General features: G+C 39.8%; 1 protein-coding gene across 6 annotated transcripts in view; it reads left to right on the top strand.

Annotated features, from left to right (window-relative positions):
• The window catches only part of YEATS2 (YEATS domain containing 2), a 127,112-nt gene that overhangs the window by 57,751 nt on the left and 47,569 nt on the right, over positions 1-21,792 (top strand). For 5 of the 6 annotated variants that reach the window (XM_066240933.1, XM_066240928.1, XM_066240929.1 and 2 more), the window contains 5 exons: positions 1,464-1,625; positions 7,461-7,572; positions 14,845-14,893; positions 17,241-17,417; positions 20,364-20,606. In XM_066240933.1, coding sequence (XP_066097030.1) covers positions 1,464-1,625; positions 7,461-7,572; positions 14,845-14,893; positions 17,241-17,417; positions 20,364-20,606 — 743 coding nt within the window. The remainder of the gene's footprint in view (positions 1-1,463; positions 1,626-7,460; positions 7,573-14,844; positions 14,894-17,240; positions 17,418-20,363; positions 20,607-21,792) is intronic. The other variant, XM_066240932.1, reaches the window with a different exon arrangement.

The raw sequence follows: 21,792 nt of genomic DNA, 5'->3' as shown, positions 1-21,792 counted from the left end.
TGCTCTTCTAGTACTTCCAGTACTGTGTTGAATAAAAGTGATGAGAGTGGGCATCCTGTCTTGTTCTTGATGTTAGAGGAAAGCTGTGGGCTTGTTGTATATGGCCACTATTATGTTGAGGTGTGTTTTCTCTACACCTATTTTTCTGAGAGTTTTTTTATCATGAATGGATATTGAATTTTGTAATATGCCTTTTCAGCATCTATTAAGATAATCATGATTTTCATCTTTCATTTCATTAATGTAGTATATCACACTGATGGATTCATGGCTGTTAAACCATCCTTGCATGCTTGGAATGAATCCCATTTGATCATAGCGTATGTACTTTTAATGTAGTGTTGAATTTTGTTTGCTAATATTTTGTTGAGGATTTTTATATCTATGTTTGTCAGGGATGTTGGCCTGTAATTTTCTTTTCTTGTCGTATCCTTGTTTGGCTTTGGTATCAGGCTGACGCTGGCTTTGTAAGATGAGTTTCTAGGTGCTCCCTCCTCATCTTTTTGGAAGCATGTGAGAAGCATTGGTATCAATTCTTCCTTAAGTGTTTGGTAGAATTTACCTTTAAGCCAGCGGTTCTCAACCTGTGGGTTGCGACCCTGGTGGAGGTCCAACGACCAAAACACAGGGGTCGCCTAAAGCCATTGGAAAATATGTATCGCGATCCACAGGTTGAGAACTGCTGCTTTAAGCCATCTGGTCCTAGAATTATCTTTATTGGGTGGTTTTTGATTACTGATTTACTCTCCTTATTAGTAATTATTCTGTTTCAATTTTCTATTACTTCTTGAGTCAGTCTTGCTAGGGTATATGTTTCTAGGAATTTATTCATTTTTTCTAGGTTGTCTGATATTTTGGCATATAATTGTTCTTAGTCTCTTATGATTCACTGTGTTTGTGTGGTATCAGTTGCAACATCTGCTCTTTCACTTATTTTTTTATTTATTAAAGTCCTCTCTTTTTCTTGGTAAGTGGAGTGAAAGGTTTTTCTATATAGTTTATCTTTTCAAAAAACAGCTCCTAGTTTCTTTTATCTTTTATTCTTTTAGTCTCCTATGATCTTTGTTATTTTCTTCCTTTTACTAACAGGGCTTAGTTTGTTTTACTTTTTCTAGTTCCTTGATGTGTAAAGTTAGATTGTTTATTTGAAATCTTTCTCTTAAAGTAAGCTTTTATTGGTATAAACTTCCTTCTTAGCACTGCTTTTGCTGCATCTCTTAAATTTTGGTGTGCTGTGTTTTCATTTTCAGTTGTCTCAAGATACTTTTTTATTTCTCTTTAGATTTCTTCTTGACCTAGGAGTGATTGAACAGTAGCATGCTGTTTAATATCCTCCACATATTTGTGAATTTTTCAGTTTTATTTTTGTAATATATTTTAATCTTGTTTTAAGTAGGTATTAATTGTTTTGGTAGGTTTTTGAAGGAAAAAAAGAATTCAGTTTTTTTTTCCTTCTCCTCCAGGTATATACCACCTGATAAGAGAGAAGAAAATGACCAGTCAACCCATAAGTGGATGGTGTATGTCCGAGGATCTCGTAGAGAACCCAGCATTAATCATTTTGTCAAGAAAGTTTGGTTCTTCCTTCATCCTAGCTATAAACCAAATGACCTTGTGGAAGTTAGGTAAGCATGCTTGAGTTATTTAACCTAAGAAGGACAGATTTACTGAAGTGGAAGAAAAGTGATTTAACTTGAAGACACTCCCTTGAAACTCTTGTGTTATTAATAATTTGCTCAGCTTTTGCTTTAGTCACAATGTCTTGTAGCTGTGGTTCCCTTTCCAATTACTCTCACTTAATAGGCACTGTGTGCTCTGTCAGGCTGTGAACCGTATGAATTATATTAGCTAATTCTGTTCTGCTCTGGAAATAGCTAAACTAGTTTATATGGAGAAAGATAAATAATAAAAGGTTATATTTTTATGAATATAAGAATATAACATAATTCAACATAGGATTTTAGTATTATAGAAATATTTAATGTTGAAAATTCCTCATGATCTTACCCTTTCAGAAGTAGCCCCCAATGGTGTATTTTCTATATATACATTAACCTAGTATAGTTACTCTTTGTTGTTGTTACTATTATTATTAACCTCACAAAGATAGAATGGTTTTATATATATAAATATACTATTCTGGAATTTGTTGTATTAATTGTAGTCTTTATGTCTTTATATGAAGTTACATATCACATATGCAGTAGTTGTATGAATGGTTGGTTATCTGGGAAATATCTTACATCCTCAGCTCTCTTCAGAACATGCCATCTACTCCTGACTCTTTTTTTTTTGTATTTTTCCGAAGTGAGAAGTGGGGGTGGGGGGGTGTCAGACAGACTCGTGCATGAGCCCTGCCGGGATCCACCCCGCATGCCAACCAGGGGGTAATTCTCAGCCCCTTTGGGGCGTTCCTTCGCTGCAATCAGAGCCATTCTGGCACCAGAGTCGGAGGCCATGGAGCCATCCTCAGCGCCCAGGCTAACTTTGCTCCAATGGAGTTTTGGCTGTGGGAGGGGAAGAGAGAGACAGAGAGGAAGGAGAGGGGAAAGGGTGGAGAAGCAGATGGGTGCTTTTACTATGTGTCCTGGCCCCCTGGCCAGGAATCAAACCCGGGACTTTCACACGCTGGGCCGACGCTCTACCGCTGAGCCAACCGGCCAGGGCCTACTCTTGAGTATTAAATAAAACATGGCTATCTCCTGAGAACACCACTTCTCCTGAGAACCACTTTCAAGTAGCAGCTGTTTTTTCTCACATTCCATGTACCATTGGATTTGGGGTGGGGTACATGTCTTTCTTGCTCATATTTGTGGTTTCCATATTACCTTTTCTCGACTGCCTAAAAATTTTTTTAAAAAAACCTCAGCTTTTTTTTTTTTTTTTTTTTGCATTTTTCTGAAGCTGGAAACAGGGAGAGACAGTCAGACAGACTCCCGCATGCGCCCAACCGGGATCCACCCGGCACGCCCACCATGGGGCGACGCTCTGCCCACCAGGAGGCGATGCTCTGCCCATCCTGGGCATCGCCATGTTGCGACCAGAGCCACTCTAGCGCCTGGGGCAGAGGCCACAGAGCCATCCCCAGCGCCCGGGCCATCTTTTGCTCCAATGGAGCCTTGGCTGCGGGAGGGGAAGAGAGGGACAGAGAGGAAGGCGCGGCGGAGGGGTGGAGAAGCAAATGGGCGCTTCTCCTATGTGCCCTGGCCGGGAATCGAACCCGGGTCCTCCGCACGCTAGGCCGACGCTCTACCGCTGAGCCAACCGGCCAGGGCCAAAACCTCAGCTTTTTTGAAGCACCCTACGACCTGCTGCTCCTCTCTGTTGCAGGCATCTACTGATTTTCCATTCACTCCCCACTCTCAGTTTTAGCACTGAGCATACAGATTTTCTGTCAGTACTCTTGCTATTCTTTTTTTTTTTAAATATGTTTTAAATTTTTTGGTCTTTTTGAGAGAGAAAGAAACAATTGACTTGTTTTTCACTTGTTCCACTTACTCATGCGTTCATTAGTTGGTTTTTGTTTGTGCTCTGACTGGGATTGATCCCACAACCCTGGTGTATCGGGTTACACTCTGACCAGCTGAGCTACCCGGCCAAGGCCCCTCATCATTCTTAAGGGTTTTGACGTGCGTGCGTATAGACAATTCATTCAAAACCCTGGTCTCTCAGTTCATTGATTTTCTCTTTAATTATAAGAGTATGCTTATGATTATATCTTAGAATCTAAGCTGAATAAGAGGAGAAAGAAATTATACAAGAGCAGTAATGGGTAGTGAAAACTGGTATGGGCAAGAAATGAAAGTCCCAGTGAGGTTAAAGAATAGGAGTTGATGGTCTATCGCCTGTCTACCCAGGAGAATCAGTCAATGTTGTAGTTTTCCATTGCAAATAAGACTTTTTTCCTTTTACTGTTTATAAGACTTTTTTTTTATTTTCTTGACGTATTTCACTGGATAGGCCCTCAGAAAAGTATTGATATCCTGATTTAGAGTTTAATTGATAAAGGAGCAATTTTATTCTTAGCCTCTCAAGTGTTAGTGTTGGAAAGACTTTGTTTGTGATTTGGTTTAAATATATATGTGATTCATAAAACCTTTCAGAAATACCCAATACAACTCAGCTTGCCTGTCTTACACTTGTTTTCTCTGCCAGGAATACCATCTTCCTATTGTCTGTCTGTATATACACATGCATGCACGCACATATGTCTGTGTATACATGCACACACAGTATGCCTGTCTTTCTAAGGGTCTGCCCTTTGTCCTTCAGTACATAACACAGAGTTTACTTCCTTAGTGAATACTTTTTTGCCCTACTTTTTCCTAGAGATTAAATTATAGTAAATGAATATTTACTTGATTTATTGGGATATTAACAATGTGTTTTAGTTTAAGAGAGTTGATAGACCAGTTGGCTCAGTGGTAGAGCATTGGCCTGGCATGTGAAAGTCCCAGGATCGATTCCTGGTCAGGGCACACAGGAGAAGTGACCATATGCTTCTCCACCCTTCTCCTCCTGTAGCCATGGCTCAATTAGAGCAAGTTGGCCCTGGATGCTGAGTATGGCTCCATGACTTCCACCTCAGGCAATAAAAAATGGCTCTGGTTGCAATGGAGCAAGGGCCCCGTATGGGCAGAGCATCGCCCCCTAGCGGGCTTGCTGGGTGGATCCTGCTCAGGACGCATGTGGGGAGTCAGCCTCTGCCTCCCTTACTCTCACTAAAATTTAAAAAAAAAATCTGATAGAGTAATAATATTTTCTGAGTTTAGGTAGCCTGACTCCAAATTAGCCCAGTGTTCTAATACAGATATTTTAATGAATTTGGTAAGAAATAGATGAGTTTAAAAAGTGCTGTGTCTATAAAAATGTAAATAATAAAAAGAACATGTCTCATTGTCCAGATCAGCAAGAAATTCCTTTATGTGGTAAAAAAAAAAAAAAATAAGCACACTGTCTTAGTAAAATACTTCATTTAATATAAATCATGTGAATTGGTTAAAATATTTTAATCATATTATTATTGAAGTTAAATATCTGATTTACAAAAAGGATTAAAAACTCATTACATTAGCCTGACAGGTGGTGGCACAGTGAATAGCACATCGGCCTGGGATGCTGAGGATCCAGGTTCGAAACCCTGAGGTTGCCAACCTGAACACGGGCTCATCCAACTTGAGTGTGGGCTCACCGGCTTGAGCATGGAATCACTGGCTTGAGTGTGGGACATGACTCCATTGTCGCAGGCTTGAGCCCAAAGGTTGCTGACTTGAAGCCCAAGGTCGCTGGCTTGAGCAAGGGGTCACTTGCTCTGTTGGAGCCCCCAGTCAAGGCACATATGAGAAAGCAATCATTGAACAGCTAAGGTGCCACAACGAAGAATTGATGCTTCTCATCGCTCTCTCCCTTCCTATTCATCTGTCCCTGTCTGTCTGTCTGTCTCTCTATCTCTATCTCTCTGTGTCTCTCACTAAAAAAAAACAACAAAAACTCATCATATTAAACCCTTAATACTTAATGATGCAAACCAATGCTTGTTATGTTTCTTCTTGTTATTATTTTTTAATTATTTCTCATTTCCCCCCCAAGAATTGGAATTTTTAAAACACTGATTTTCTGTAAGTTGTAAAAAAGTATCATGTAATAATATATGAAATGGTATTTACTAAGAAATCTTTACTAATCTGCAGGTAAAGGTATGCTTAATCACACTTAACAGGATGTATTTTAACAGTCTGAGGAAATGCAAGGAAAAGATCATATTGTGTAGCGCCTTTTAAATTTCTCTTTCATTTTACTCATCTGGAGTATTTTCTGTATATAGTAAATGAACTTCATTTTGCGAAATGTATGCAATTTGACATCAGTGAACTAGCCACCTTTCTGCTTTTGTCTATCTATTCACTAGAGTTGAACTTATGTACATAAATTGGGGAACACAGCTTATTTACTATGTCTGTAGTTAGTGAAGTTCAGTGTATATCCAGTATAATTGCTGAATATTACAAAATGAATTATGCTGTCCATTTAGCTTTACTGGACTTTAAGTGACCAGGCTTATCAATAGCATTTCATTTACTTAGTCTCTTTCTGAGTCCACCATGCCTCTAGGCCCCACTGTTCTGGCTTTGGATCTGTTTTCGAACTCCTATTATAAGTCCACCTTCTTATTGGACCCAAGGCCTGTCGTTTTTGGTGGTTGTTATTATTAATTCATTAGTTAGTTAATGAATTAATTAATTTTGACAACCATGCAGGGATCTGAACAGCAGGCCTATCTTTTCATTTCTGTCTGAATCTTTACCAACATCATGGCTGCTTCTCTTATCAGCTCAGCTGGTGTTCAGTTTGGTTTCTTTTACCCAAGGCATTCTAGTTTGCTTTGCTCTGTTTTCCCTCTGGTTTATAGTGCAGCTGTTGCTCTTTGTCCTTACCAGGGTACTTTCACGCTCAGGGAGTTTTCCTGTCTTGGGCTCTCCTAGCCTCTGGCTCTGTGCGTCATTCAGGTATCTGCTGGAAGACTCCTCTCAGGCCCTGTTCTTGGACGCTGCCTTTCTGAGTTCATGTCCTGCCATAGTTTTCCAAAAGCACACTCCACCAAAATGCTTTCTCATTGCATTTGGCATCCTCTCTCATTACAATAACTCCAAGCCAGTGATTCACAATGGACATTTTCATTTTAAAGCATTCTCTCTTTCCCCCACTAACTTACACCATATTATTTTTGAGTACACGAAGGGCTCACAATTAAATTTTTAAATTTTATGTTACAGAAAATTCCAAACATATACAAAAGCTGAGTATATTGAACTCTCATGTACCCAGCACCAATTATTAACACTTTGCAAGTCATTTTTTCATCAATTTTTCTTTTTTCTTTCCTTTGCCAATTATGTTTTGACTGAAAACTCTTTGGTCCAGAGAGCATTCACACATATCCCTCTCTATCCTCTAAAATCATAGTCACTATGAGGGGAAGACCATACTGAAAACATGGGATCACGTTAAGTCCTCTCAGCAGATATGTCCAAATAAATTGTCACTTGCAAATTGAATATTCCTGATTTATCTCATTTTTGCCAGAGTGGAGCAGTAAACAGGAGTGTCTGGGGTAGGGAAGCTATACTTCATAGCCTGTGTCTGTCAAGTAGAAATAAGGATTTTGACTCTAATATTGTGACAGCCATCAAATCACTTTAGTTCTTTGTGAAAATAATGACATTGGATTATATGGTATAAGTGTCTTAGCTCTAAGTAAATAGTAATTGAAAATTTAATGTAGATTTTGGGTTGAACTTTTATAATTGATCATTTTAACATAATGTAGCATATTGATTTAACTTCAAATGAGGAAACGTAAATGATAGAGGATGTGAATTTCTAACTTATTCGTTATGAGAAAACTTTTTCTCTAGAATGATTACACATGCATGAATGTGTTGATATCTGCTTTCCTCTAGAGAGCCCCCTTTCCACCTGACCAGAAGAGGCTGGGGTGAGTTTCCTGTCAGAGTTCAAGTTCACTTTAAGGACAGCCAGAACAAGCGGATAGATATCATTCATAATCTGAAGGTATTGGAATGAAATATTGCTCCTGGGAAATGAAGTATATCATTCACCTGTTACTTCAAATAATAGGTTAGGGCTTCTGAAAGAAGCGGCCAGGTGAAGGATAGTAGAAGCAAGGAACATCTTTTTTTTTTTTTCCCTGAAGCTGGAAACGGGATAGACAGTCAGACAGACTTCCGCATGCGCCCGACTGGGATCCACCCGGCACGCCCACCAGGGGGACGCTCTGCCCACCAGGGGCGATGCTCTGCCCCTCCGGGGGCTCTGTTGTGACCAGAGCCACTCTAGCGCCCCTGGGGCAGAAGCCAAGGAGCCATTCCCAGCTCCTGGGCCATCTTTGCTCCAATGGAGCCTCGCTGCGGGAGGGGAAGAGAGAGACAGAGAGGAAGGAGAGGGAGAGGGGTGGAGAAGCAGATGGGCGCTTCTCCTGTGTGCCCTGGCTGGGAATCAAACCCGGGACTTCTGCACGCCAGGCCGATGCTCTACCACTGAGCCAACCGGCCAGGGCTGGAACATCTTTTTGAGTGTGTTATGCTCTCTGCTATAACACTCCTTTATCCTCTGAGGGTTGGGGGAAGGATTGCTTTACAGTTGAATGAATGTTCTTTAAAAAGATGAGCTAGTCAGATCATCTGAACACTTGAACCTCTATCCCGAGCTCACTGTTATTGTTACCTGGGGCTAATGTTTTTTGTTGTTAATTTTTCTATTGATTTGAAAGAGAAAGGGGGAGGGAGGGAGAGAGAGAGGCAGATAGAGCATCAACTCGTCTCTTTGAGTTGCTCCATTTAATTGTATATTTATCGATTGTCTCTCACATGTGCCCTGACCAACTGGAGGTTGAACCTGTGGCCTCTGGCGTGTGGGGATAATGCTTTATCCACTGAGACACCCAGCCATGGCCGGCTAATCTTTTTAAAAAATATTTACTTATTTTTCTGTAAAATGAGGCAAATACAGGAAGTCCTCAAATCATATTTTGTTCAAAGTCATTATAATGATGAGATGTCATAGGAACTTCTGTTTATATTAGCTTATAGTCAATTTCGTTATACTATGTTTCGCTTAAAGTCACAGAACCTATCAATGACCCTAAGTAAGGAGTTACTATAAAAAGCAGTGTCTGTTATCTCATAAAGATAAACAATATATTTGTTCTCTAAGAGTAAAGACTGAAATGAACATATTTTAGAAAATACAGTGTGTCCGTAAAGTCATGGTGCACTTTTGACCGGTCACAGGAAAGCAACAAAAGACCATAGAAATGTGAAATCTGCACCAAATAAAAGGAAAACTCTCCCAGTTTCATACCTATTCAGTGCAGTTCGATGTGGGCTCACACACAGATTTTTTAGGGCTCCTTAGGTAGCTATCCCATATAGCCTCTACAGACTCGTCACTGGCTGATGGCCTACCAGAATGGGGTTTCTCCACCAAACTGCCGGTTTCCTTCAACTGCTTATCCCACCGAGTAATGTTATTCCTATGTGGTGGCACTTCATTATAAACGCGCCGATGTTCACGTTGCACTTTGGTCACGGATTTGAATTTAGCGAGCCACAGAACACACTGAACTTTCCTCTGTACTGTCCACATCTCGACTGGCATGGCCGTGGGCTGCTGTACACCGTGTATACACGGTGTTAACGTCATCATCTGCGCATGCGTACATGCTGCCACATCATCCTGCAGAAACTGGGAGGGTTTTCCTTTTATTTGGTGCAGATTTCACATTTCTATCATCTTTTGTTGCTTTTCTGTGACTGGTCAAAAGTGCACCATGACTTTACAGACACACTGTATAAAGTACTGTACAAGGTTGTAATATTTTTTATTGGTGTTGTCAGAATCCTTTGCCGATATATTTACATGGTTTGTTATGAAGCTATTATAAATTATATTTTACAAAGTGTTTCTACGCCTGGGGAAAAATTACCATTATATATAGTAAGTAGAAAGCACAGAGTATAAAACTGTATAGTATGAGGTTAAACCATGATTTGAAAAAAAATACAAAGAAAGTATACCAACATGTTGGCATACATAACTGAAGTAATGATATTGTGGGCTATTTCCCCTGCTGTTTTAAGTTTTTTTCCAGTTTTACATAATAAACATTTGACTTTCATAGTTGGAAGACATAGCATTTTTATTTTTAATTTTTTACAGGGACAGAGAGAGAGTCAGAGAGAGGGATAGATAGGGACAGACAGACAGGAATGGAGAGAGATGAGAAGCATCAATCATTAGTTTTTCCTTGCGACACCTTAGTTGTTCATTGATTGCTTTCTCATATGTGCCTTGACCGTGGGCCTTCAGCAGACTGAGTAACCCCTTGCTCGAGCCAATGACCTTGGGTCCAAGCTGGTGAGCTTCGCTCAAACCAGATGAGTCAGCGCTCAAGCTGGCAACCTCGGGGTCTTGAACCTGGGTCCTCTGCATCCCAGTCCGACGCGCTATCCATTGCGCCACCGCCTGGTCAGGCAACATAGCATTTTTTTAATGTTCCTCTTGGCCATCTCTGCAGTAGTCATGTATACATTTCCTAATATCGAACTTATCCCAAAGCACCCTTAAAATGGCTTACTACATAGTTCCCATTAATGACTCCTAAAATTGAACTAAACAAGTCTGGGTTCATCTGCAGAATTCTTTGTTCCCTTTGTTCTACAAATGCACCTTTTCAACTTCAAGGCATGCTGAAATCTGCCCTCCATTATTTGTTCTGCAACCATTGTAAAATAGCACCGCTTCATGTGCAAATTATCTTCTAGAAATTACTGTCAGACTAGATTTTTTTATGAGCTGAGAGAATAACTCAAACCAAATAAAGAACATACAGTCACTTCTACTTTGTTCAGTGGGGCAGAATATGCTCCCACTTACTTAGAGGAATGTCTAAATTAGTTTTGCTTTCCTTTGATCTTATGTTAAGCACGCATGTACCTTCTCATATTGCACTGGACCCAGCCCTTATTCCTAGGATAAAGGAAGTTGTTTGCATAGTTTTTGTACATATTGTAATGTTCAAATCACTTAGAGTTCCTGGTAGAAGATTGAGACACAGATAGTATTTTAAAATGATGAATTTAAAGCATTTCTTGTCAGGTTTTTGGAAAACTTAATTTTACTATTTATTATGTATCAATTGGCCTTGAGATCTTAAAACATCTGTATTGTGCCCATATGAATGATTTTTATTTGTACTGGAGTATCATTTTCCCTGTTATTTCCTTGTTAACCCTCAGAGCCATCTTTGGTTTTCCCTTCTTTGTTCTAAATATTCATTCAGTTGCATACCATTCTTTCTTCATAATCTTCTATTCTACCTTTTTACTGTCTCCTGATTGGCTTATTTTATTTTATTTTATTTTATTAGCAAGGAAGGTGGATAGAGAGAGATGAAACGTATCAACTCGTAGGTGCTTCATTTTAGTTGTTCATTGATTGCTTCTCATACATGTCTTGACCCGGGGGGGTGCAGGGGGAGCTCAGGCTGAGCCAATGACACATTGCTCAAGCTGGCAAGCCTGCACTCAAGCTGAATGAGCCCATGCTCAAGCTAGCAACCTCAGGGTTTCAAACACGGGACCTCAGCATTGCACATGTTGTGCAATGGACCAGTGGTGGACACTCGAACCACTGCGCCACCACCGGCCAGGCCTAATTAGCTTCTTTAATTCTAATCTATCCTTTTCCCCTCTGTTCATTCTGCACACCACCATTAGTCTTCCTAAACTAGGAGAACAGTTATGCTATTTCTCTCTGAGAAACCTTGATTGAATTCCTGTCATTCAAGTTCAGACACCCCTGCCTACTAGTCAGAGCCCTTCACAGTTTGACTCAACACACTGCCCCTGAATTACCACACAGGAGTCCCTGTACGAGCACCTGCTCCAGCCACGTCGGTCTGTCCATCGTGGAAGTGCCGTGGCCTCCCTGTGATTTCTCTCATGCTCTCTCCCTCCTGGATCGCCTGTTTGGAATTTATTCATTCTTCAAGTTCCAGTAACTTTTCTTGGCTAGTTAATCCGGTATATTCTGAATTTTGTAGTACATAACAATCTTATTTGACACTATAATAGTTATATTAAATACTAAATAGTCTAAGTGTTAGATAAAATTTAAAGTTCCCTGAATGTATGAAATATCTGTATCCTGCATCCCCGGCAGGTAGTCATTGAAGCTCTTCTCACCATCACTGTGGAGCCCAGCAACTCCTGAAAGAGCCTATTTATTCACTTAGTAAAGAGCTGTTTGAAACTTTTTTTATAAATTTACCTAAAACTGCCTTTTTAAAAAACCTTGATCTTATTTGTGCTAGTTTGATTTCTGGAATAGCACAGAACAGGACTTTTTTTGTTTTATAAGAACCCTAAAAATGTTTAATGATAGCATTTATGACTCTCAGTCATTTCTTTTCCAGGCAAAACCTGCTCTTGTAGCATTTCTTTCTGTCTTTCTTTCTTTTTTTTTTTTTTGAGAGAGAGGCAGGGAGAGCGAACCAGACAGAAACATTGAGCTGCTCCTGTGGGGGCCCTGACTGGGGAGTCGAACCGGCAACCTCTGTGCTCCAGCTTGACACTCCAAACAACTAAGCTCTCTGGCCAGGGCTTAATTTATATATATTTTGAGACAGAAAGAGTGGGGTAAGGGAGGAGGGAAGCATTCATCTGTTGTTCCACTCATTCATGCATTCATTGGTTGCTTCCGGTCTGTGCCCAGACAGGGGATCAAATATAACCTTGTTATTTTGGGACGATACTCTTAACCAGCTGAGCTAACTGACCAGGCCTCTTGTAGCATTTTGTGTAGCCTGTGTTTTCCAGTTCCTCTTGTCATTTAATAACAGTTCTGTTTTATGAATGTCTCCTGGAAATTGTTGTCCCAAGAATGAAACAGGCCAATGCAGGATAGAAGCTACATTATTTCTATGCACTGGAGAATATGAAAATGATGTAGCTGAAAATATTTTACATAGTCTTTGTAAACATCATTAAATGGCTGCATGATACTGCATTTCCCCATGTATAAGACGTGCCCTTTTTCAAAAAATTTGGGGTCTAAAAACTGGGTGTGTCTTATATAGTGGTTGTAGCTCTTTTTACTTGCATTTTCTGCTTTTTTACCCTTCTTGATTTTTTTACTTACATTTCCTGATTTTTTGGGCTTGTTGTCTTTGCTCTCATTGTTTCACATTCATTAGCGATATATTACAGCAGATTACATTTTGCCACATTCTGCCTTGAAATGGTTCAGAAAAATTTTTCGTACAGTGCTGAATTCAAGTTAAAAGTGATCCAGGTTGCAAAAGCGAATGGAAATTGTGCTGCTGACCATAAGTTTGGCTCTCCTCCGACTGAGAAATCAATCAAGACTGGCTACGGGAAGGAGAAACCCTACTGAAAACACCACGGCAGAAGAAGGCCATGAGAGGCAAGTCAGCACAATGGCCTGATTTAGAGAGGGAATTGAAGTTATGGATTGAAGAGCAAAGGGCAATTGGAATTCCTGTGTCCACAAAGATGGTTCAGCATGAGGCAAGAAGAATTGCTGATGAAAGAGAAGTTACTGATTTCAAAGGAGGACACAATTGGTGCTTCAGGTTCATGAAAGGGAATGGACTAAGCATGCGTACACGCACCAGACTTGCCCAAAAGATGCCTGAAAGCTGTGAGCAGAAGGTCCTTGAATTTCATCATTTTGTCATTCAATGTCAGAAGACACATCAGTTTGAGTTGGGACAGATTGCAAATGTGGATGAAGTCCCCCTTCAATTTGATGTCTCAACTAACAGAACTGTTGCTAAGAAGGGGGTGAAAACTGTAACTGTGAAGACAAGTGGACATGAAAAGAGCCATTATACAGCTGTTCTAGCTTGTTGTGCCAGTTGGACCAAGCTGCCTCCTATACTGATTTTCAAACACAAAACAATGCCTAAAGCAGACATTCCTCGAGGAGTGATTGTCCATGTTCATGACAAGGGTTGGATGGATCAGGATGGGATGAAGATCTGGTCTGAGAAAGTTTGGAGAAGGGGACCAGGTGGGCTCTTACACAAACCTGCCCCATTGGTGCTTGATCAGTTCAGGGCACATATAACAAAAAACACAAAGGAGATTGCTGCAGAGCAAAAAATAAAACTTGCCTTCATACCTGGAGGCTTCACACCCCAGCTCCAACCACTTCATGTCAGCATTAACAAACCCTTCCAAGCTGCTGTGAGAGACGAATGGGACCAGTGGATGAAGTCTTCTGAGGACAATTTGACACCAGCAGGAAGAGTCAAGGAACCAACTATTGGAGAAGTTTGTACCTGGGTGAAAGGATCATCCTGGGATAATATCAAGATTGAGATCGTTGTCAAGTCATATAAAAAGTGTGGCATTTCAAATGCCATAGATGGAACTGAGGACAATGTGATATATGAAGACAGTGATTCAACATCAGACACAGGTGAGGACAAGCTAATGAATGGGAGTTTTGACAGTGATGAGGAGTTATATGAATTTTATGATGAATAAAACGAGTTCAATAACTTTATGTAATATATATATTTTTTCAAATTTCAGACCCCAAAATTGAGGTGTGTCTTATACATGGGTATGTCTTGTACATGGGGGAATATGGCACTTCATAAATTGATAGTTGATGGTTTACTTCTTAAGCATGTCTCTATTGCTGGATGTTTATATTGCTTTTATTTTTTGTGGTTATTAATAATGCTGTAGTAAACATCTTTTTGTGTAAAACTTCTACCACTCTTAGATTGTCCTTAGAATGGATTATTGAAGTTTATAGTTTTGACCTGACCTGTGGTTCAGTGGATAAAGCATCGACCTGGAATGCTGAGGTTGCTGATTTGAAACCCTGGGAGGGCCCGGTCAAGGCCCATATGGGAGTTGATGCTTCCTGCTCCTCCCCCCTTCTCTCTCTCTCTCTCTCTCTCTCTCTTCCTCTCTCTTCTCTAAGATGAATAACTAAAGTTCTTAAAAAAAATAATTAAAAAATAGAAATCTTTTTTTAAAAAGTATATAGTTTTATTAAAAGTATAATGACTACCTATATATCTGAGGTTGTTTGTATTAATTTTACTCAATTTTTCTGAATATTAAGAGAGTTTTTCTTGAAGTGATGAATTGATACTTTATATTATGAAAAATTAGGTCCTATAATATAAGACTTGTGGTAGAAGAGGTTTTTGCTAATACTGTACCCTAAGATTTATAAGTAAGCATGATGAAACTGAACTCTTTCTTTTTTGTCTTTTGATAGCTGGATAGAACTTATACTGGCTTGCAGACTCTTGGAGCAGAGACGGTAGGTTTTTTTCCTACAATTTTATTTGGGAACAAACAGACTGAAAATTGATTTTTGTTTTTATTTTATTTTTTGTATTTTTCTGAAGTTGGAAACGGAGGCAGTCAGACAGACTCCCACATGCGCCCAATCGGGATCAACCCGGCATGCCCACCAGGGGGCGATGCTCTGCCCATCTGGGGTGTCACTCTGTTGCAACCAGAGCCATTCTAGCACCTGAGGCAGAGGCCAAGGAGCCATCCTCAGCGCCCGGGCCAACTTTGCTCCAGTGGAGCCTTGGCTGCGGGAGGGGAAGAGAGAGACAGAGAGGAAGGAGAGGGGGAGGGGTGGAGAAGCAGATGGGCTTCTCCTGTGTACCCTGGCTGGCAATCGAACCCAGGACTCCTGCACGCCAGGCCAATGCTCTACCACTGAGCCAACTGGCCAGGGCCTGATTTTTGTTTTTAGTTAGAAAAAAATGAGTGCTAAATTTTAAAAACCATTCATATCCCCTTTTTGTTTATTTTTTTTAGATGCAATAAAATACATGTAAAATGTACTGTTTTTAAGTGTATGGCTAAAATATTATTAAATATATTCACATTTTGTGTAGTCATTGCTATCGTCCTCTCAGAAAACTAAAACTAACCATTTACAATAAATCTCCATTCTCCTCTGCCCCCAGCTCCTGGCAGCTACCCTTCTACTCTCTATCTGTATGAGTTGGACTACTCTAGATATAGTATAAGTGGAGTCATACAGTGTTTGTTTTTTCGTAACTGGTATATTTCACTTAGCACATTCTCAAGGTTCAACCATGTTGTAGCATGTATCAGACTTTCTTTCCAAAAAAGTCTGAATAATGTTCCATTTATACACATTTTGTTTATCCATTTATCTGTCAGTGAGCACTCAGTTGCTTACATTGTTTGGCTATTGTGAATAATGCTGCAAAGAATTATATTTGAGTATATTTGTTCAAGTCCCTGCTTTTAATTCTTTTGGATAAATATCCAGAAATGAGATTGCTGGATAATACTGTAATTCTGTTTTTAATTTTTTGAGGAACTGCCACTCTGTTTTCCTTAGCAGCACCGTTTTACATTCCCACCAACAGGGCAGTGCTAAGGGTTCTAATTCTCCCGCACTTGTTTGTCTTTTTGATTGTAGCCATCCTGATGGGTGTGCGGTGGTGTTTCATTGGGGTTTCGTTTGCATTTTCCTAATGGTTAATGATGTTGAGCATCTTTGCATATGTTTATTGGCCATTTGTATGTCTTCTTTGGAGAAATGTCTTCAGATCTTTTACTCATTTTTGCATCAGCTTGTTATTTTTGTTGTTGAGTTTGAGTCTCTAATCAGATATGTGATTCACAAATATTTTCTATTATATGGGTTACTTTTTTACTCTCTTAATTCTGTTCTTTGAGTCACAAAAATTTTTAGTTTTGACATAGTTTAGTTTTTCTTTTGTGCCTGTTTTTTGTGTCATATTTGCAAAATCATTACCAAGTACAATGTCGTGAAGCTGTGCCCCTATATTTTCTTTTAAGAGTTTTATTGTTTTTAGGTCTTATGTTAGGCCTTTGAGTTAATTTTTATGTTAGGCCCATTTTGAGTTAATTTTTGTATATGGTGTGAGGTGAAGAGCCACTTTTATTCTAATGGATGTGGATTTCCAGTTTTCTCAGCAACGTTTTGTTGAAAGACTCCTTTTCACAATGAATGATCTTGGCATCCTTGTCAAGATAATTTGACCATATATGGGAGAGTGTATTCTATATTCTAGTCCAACAATCTGTATATCTTTCCCTAATGCCAGGATCACACTTTTAATTACCATAGTGAGGCACTGGTCTGGGTAGTGAGGAGACAGTTCTGTACAAGATAGCTACTATTCTCAAGAGTTATATTCTTGGTCTGTTGAGAATGGAAAGAAGGTATACTGTAAGCATAAAAGCAAATAAGGATTCATTTACAAATAAATGCTATAAAGAAGAGAGTAGGTGGGGGACAGGAGAGTTGCTTTATCTAGGTTGGTTAGGAAAGACCTTTCTGAGAAGATGACGTTTGATTGAGACCTACTGGTGAGAAAGAGACAGACATGGTACGATTTGGGGGAAGAGTGTTGTAAAGCATTTAAGCAACAAATGAAAAGACCCCAGTTTTATGATTGGTTTTACTAAATTATCTATTAAGCCAGAATATATTTTTGGATAATCCTTTAGGTTCTCAGATTGAAATTGTCTTTGAAGTATGGTGGAAATGATTTGTCAGCTCTCTTAGAGGACCATGTTCTTAGAAGGTTTGGGGCTTTCTGGGACATTGATGATGAACTCATGAGCCCAGTTATTGCCCGGTTTTGTAGGTAGTGGATGTTGAGCTCCACCGGCATTCTCTTGGGGAAGACTCCATTTATCCTCAGTCCTCCGAGTCAGACATCTCTGATGCCCCACCATCTTTGCCTTTGACCATTCCAGCCCCAGTGAAAGCTTCCTCACCAATAAAGCAGTCACATGAGCCAGTACCTGATACCTCTGTGGAGAAAGGTAATATATTTTTTCTTGTATGGAAATGTATTTTTCCTTATATGGAGGAGTCATTCTGGGGCATTCCTTTCTCTCATATTTGTATAATATTGACATTGAACTGCTGCTCCCTTCAGAGACAGAGTATATGGAAATTTTCCATAAGCAGGCATGCTGCCTCTACTACATATACATAGCCCTGTTATCCAACAACCCAAATGCATACTCTTCTCAGAAAATATTTTTTTAAGTTCTACTAGCATTTTATAGAACTCAAAACTCATTATAAAGCATCAATTTAAAAAAAAAATAGAAATTACCTTTATTTTTTATGGCTATATTGCTTATTTTGTAGATTCAACAAAAAGCTGTACTCTTTCTTTCTAGGACATACCTGAATAAATCAGTGTTACAAACTGGACTATACCACAGATCTCACTTAAGTGTGACAAATTGCTTATTAAGGAATAGGCCCTGTTCTTCCCATGTTACAGAATAGAGCAAAACTTCCAATTAATAGTACTGAATTGGAACACGACGTCACAAGCTTGTATGTGCCTTAGGGAAGGTGACTTGAGCACCTCTCAGTTTTAGCTGAGCCGGGAGAAACAGCCTCTTCCACAGTGAGGTGCAGTAGCCGGCCGGAGGGCGACCCTACCTCCTCCTTTCACCTGAACGAGTGAGCCAGATACTGTTTCCTGTGAGGGGGTGATTCCTTAACAAAAACATTATTTCTGACTTTGCATATAAATGTGGGATTTTGTAATACAAACTTTTAAAAACCATTTTTTCTGTTAAATATCTTTTGCCTCTTGAGGTTTCTTTTTCCAACAGGTAACTCAGAGATAAGCAAGGCTTCTCGGTCCAGCTTAGGGGACTTCCATCATCACAGTTAAAATCAAGCAGACAAAAACAGTTGCATTTTTAAGTTGTGTCAGTCTTTGTCACTAATGGAAAAACTGCTTCTCATTGGTCTCAACATGGGGAAACTGTAAACAACCATCTGATAACAGCACTGTGATGTGATTGTGTCCAGCGTTATCACTGTCATAGAGCATAGATCTTAATGTCTCTTTTCAACCTATTGTTGCATTATAGCCTTTTACTAAATATTATATATAGTGAATTATAACTAATTCAGTGAGTTACAATTCTTTTCATTTAGTAGACATTAATTAAAGATACCATGTATTTTAAGCTATGCTATGATTATATGTAGTAAATACAGAAATATATTGAATTTTGCCAGGTTTTGAGGTGGAAGAAAATTATGCTTTTTCCTGGAGTTAGAAAGCATTACATTTTTCTTCTTTTATGATTATGGTGGTTTTATCTAAGAAATTACTGGTCTCGTTCCCAATTGTGTGAACAAGAAACTTAAATAACCATTCTTATTTAAAATAGAAGATGATTCATAAATAAATGTTTTAGGTATTTAAGTGTTCACTTATGTAACTTACAATAAGAAATAAAATAGGTTCTAAATGGTATTAGTTTAATCTCTTAGCCTACATTATAATATGGTATTAATATTTTAACTTTTATAAAATGCTCTTTATGGGCATTTAATAAGACATGACACAGATTAAGTGAATACTTTCTTTTGTGTTTTTTCTCTTCTCTAATTTGAACAGTTTTTCAATTCCTATATAAAAAAATGGGAGACCATAGTGAGCTTATTTACTTTTTATATTATCTAGAGCAGTGGTCCCCAACCCCTGGGCCAGGCCATTTGGTACTGGTCTGCAGAGAAAGAATAAATAACTTACATTATTTCCATTTTATTTATATTTAAGTCTGAACGATGTTTTTTTTTGTTTTTTTTTTATTTTATTTTATTTATTTTTTTATAGTGACAGAGAGAGAGAGTCAGAGAGAGGGATAGATAGGGACAGACAGACAGGAACGGAGAGATATGAGAAGCATCAATCATTAGTTTTTTGTTGCGACACCTTAGTTGTTCATTGATTGCTTTCTCATATTTGCCTTGACCGTGGGCCTTCAGCAGACCGAGTAACCCCTTGCTTGAGCCAGCGACCTTGGGTCCAAGCTGGTGAGCTTTTTTGCTCAAGCCAGATGAACCCGTGCTCAAGCTGGAGACCTCTGGAGTCTCGAACCTGGGTCTTCCGCATCCCAATCTGATGCTCTATCCACTGCGCCACCGCCTGGTCAGGCCGATGTTTTGTTTTTAAAAAATGACCAGATTTCCTGTTACATCCGTCTAAGACTCACTCTTGATGCTTATCTCGGTCACGTGATACATTTATCCGTCCCACCCTAAAGGCCAGTCTGTGAAAATATTTTCTGACATTAAACTGGTCTGTGGCCCAAAAAAGGTTGCGAACCACTGATCTATAGTATATAATATGTTTTCTAACTTTTAAGAAGAAGCATTTTAACAAAATACGATTCTATGCATAGATTTGCTAAAAAACATGACAGCCGGCTCCAAATGGGGTCCCTTATGCCAAGCCTTATGTTTCCACACTGAAACTTAATGTGATTACAGTTTTGGCCTCTCCCCAGAAATGCAATCTTAAACCAGTCGATCAAGAGTCCTCAGGCAATCTGCCTAGTAGGCCCCTCCCCTCCCCTAAAGGAAAGTGACCTTACCACAACCAACTTGCTTTTTGTCCTATAACTTGCTGTTCCTGCTCCTTACTGCCTCTGAAAGTCCTTCATTTTTTTCATCTGTTGGGAGTTCCTTTCTTTTCTGCTAGATTAAATCCTGCTTGATTCATGAATCATTGAATAAAGTCAATAAAATCTTTAAAGTTTACTCAGTTGAAATTTGTTTTTTAAAGCACTATCCAGTACTGTGGGTTGTGTTTATTTTACTGCTAGTAAATGGATTAAAGGGTTGTTGAAATGACAAGGGATTTTATTGTTTTATTTTTCCTCCACAGTGGTAAGATTTTATTATTTCAAAGTGATCGATGACTTTTTATTTGCCTGTTTCATTTCAAGCAGGATTCCCAGCCAACGCTGAGACTGAGAGACCCACGACATTTTATTCTTTGCCATCTTCATTGGAACGAACGCCCACCAAAATGACAGCATCCCAGAAAGTTATGTTTTGTTCTCATGGCAATTCAGCTTTTCAGCCAATAGCATCAAGCTGCAAGATTGTGCCACAGAATCAGGCTCCCAATCCTGAGTCCCCTGGGAAATCCTTTCAGCCTATCACCATGAGCTGCAAGATTGTTTCAGGTATACAGATGATGTGTGTGAAATTGATAGGCATAAAAGCTGTTGGAACCTGGCAAGGTAGCTTGGTTGCTTGGAGTGTCATCCCAATACACAAAGGTTGCATGCTGGATCCCTGTCAGGGTACATGCAGAAACAGATTAGTATTTCTGTCTGTCTCTCTCTCTTTCTCTAAAAATCAATCAATCAATATTTTTTAAAAAGTTGTCAAGACTGACCAGGCAGTGGCACAGTGGATAGAACATTGGCCTGGGATGCTGAGGACCCAGGTTCAAAACCCCGAGGTCACCGGCTTGAGCACAGGTACATCCAGCTTGAGCGCGGGGTTGCTAGCATGAGCGTGGGAACGTAGACATGACCCCATGATTGCTGGCTTGAGCCCAACGGTTGCTGACTTGAAGCCCAAGTCACTGGCTTAAGCCCAAGAGGATCACTGAATGGTCTGGAGCCCTCCCGGTCAAGGCACCAATGAGAAAGCAATCAATAGCCTGACCTGTGGTGGCACATGGATGGATTGTCAACCTGGAATGCTGAGGTTGCTGGTTTGAAACCCTAGGTTTGCCTGGTCAAGGCACATAAAGGAGTTGATGCTTCCTGCTCCTCACCTCATTCTCTCTCTCTCTCTCTCTCTCTCTCTCTCTCTCTCTTTCTCCCCCCCTCAATAAAATAAATAATTAAAAAAAAAGAAAGCAATCAATGAACAATTAAGGTGCCACAACTATGAACTGATACTTCCTATCTCTCTTCCTTCCTATCTGTGTCTCTCTCTCTTTCTCATTCTTTTGATTTAAAAAAAGAAAAAAGTTGCCCACCCAGTTGATGGCACAGTGGATAGAGCATTAGACTGGGATGCAGAGGACCCAGGTTCAAAACCCAGGGTCACTGTCTTGAGCATGGGCTCATCTGGTTTGAGCACAGGCTCACCAGCTTGAGCGTGGGGTCGCTGGCTTGAGCATGATGGGGTCATAGGCATGACCCCATGGTCGCTGACTTGAGCCCAAAGGTCACTGGCTTGAAGCTCAAGGTTGCTGGCTTGAGCAAGGGGTCACTTGCTCTGCTGTAGCCCCCTGGTCAAGGCACATATGAGAAAGCAATCAATGAACAACTAAGGTGCTGCTAGGAAGAATACATGCTTCTCATCTCTCTCCTTCCCTTCCTGTCTCTGTCTTAATCTGTTCCTCTCTGACTC

Source organism: Saccopteryx bilineata, chromosome 8, assembly GCF_036850765.1.
Source record: "Saccopteryx bilineata isolate mSacBil1 chromosome 8, mSacBil1_pri_phased_curated, whole genome shotgun sequence".
NCBI lineage: Eukaryota > Metazoa > Chordata > Mammalia > Chiroptera > Emballonuridae > Saccopteryx > Saccopteryx bilineata.
This window is presented reverse-complemented; position numbering and strand designations above follow the sequence as displayed.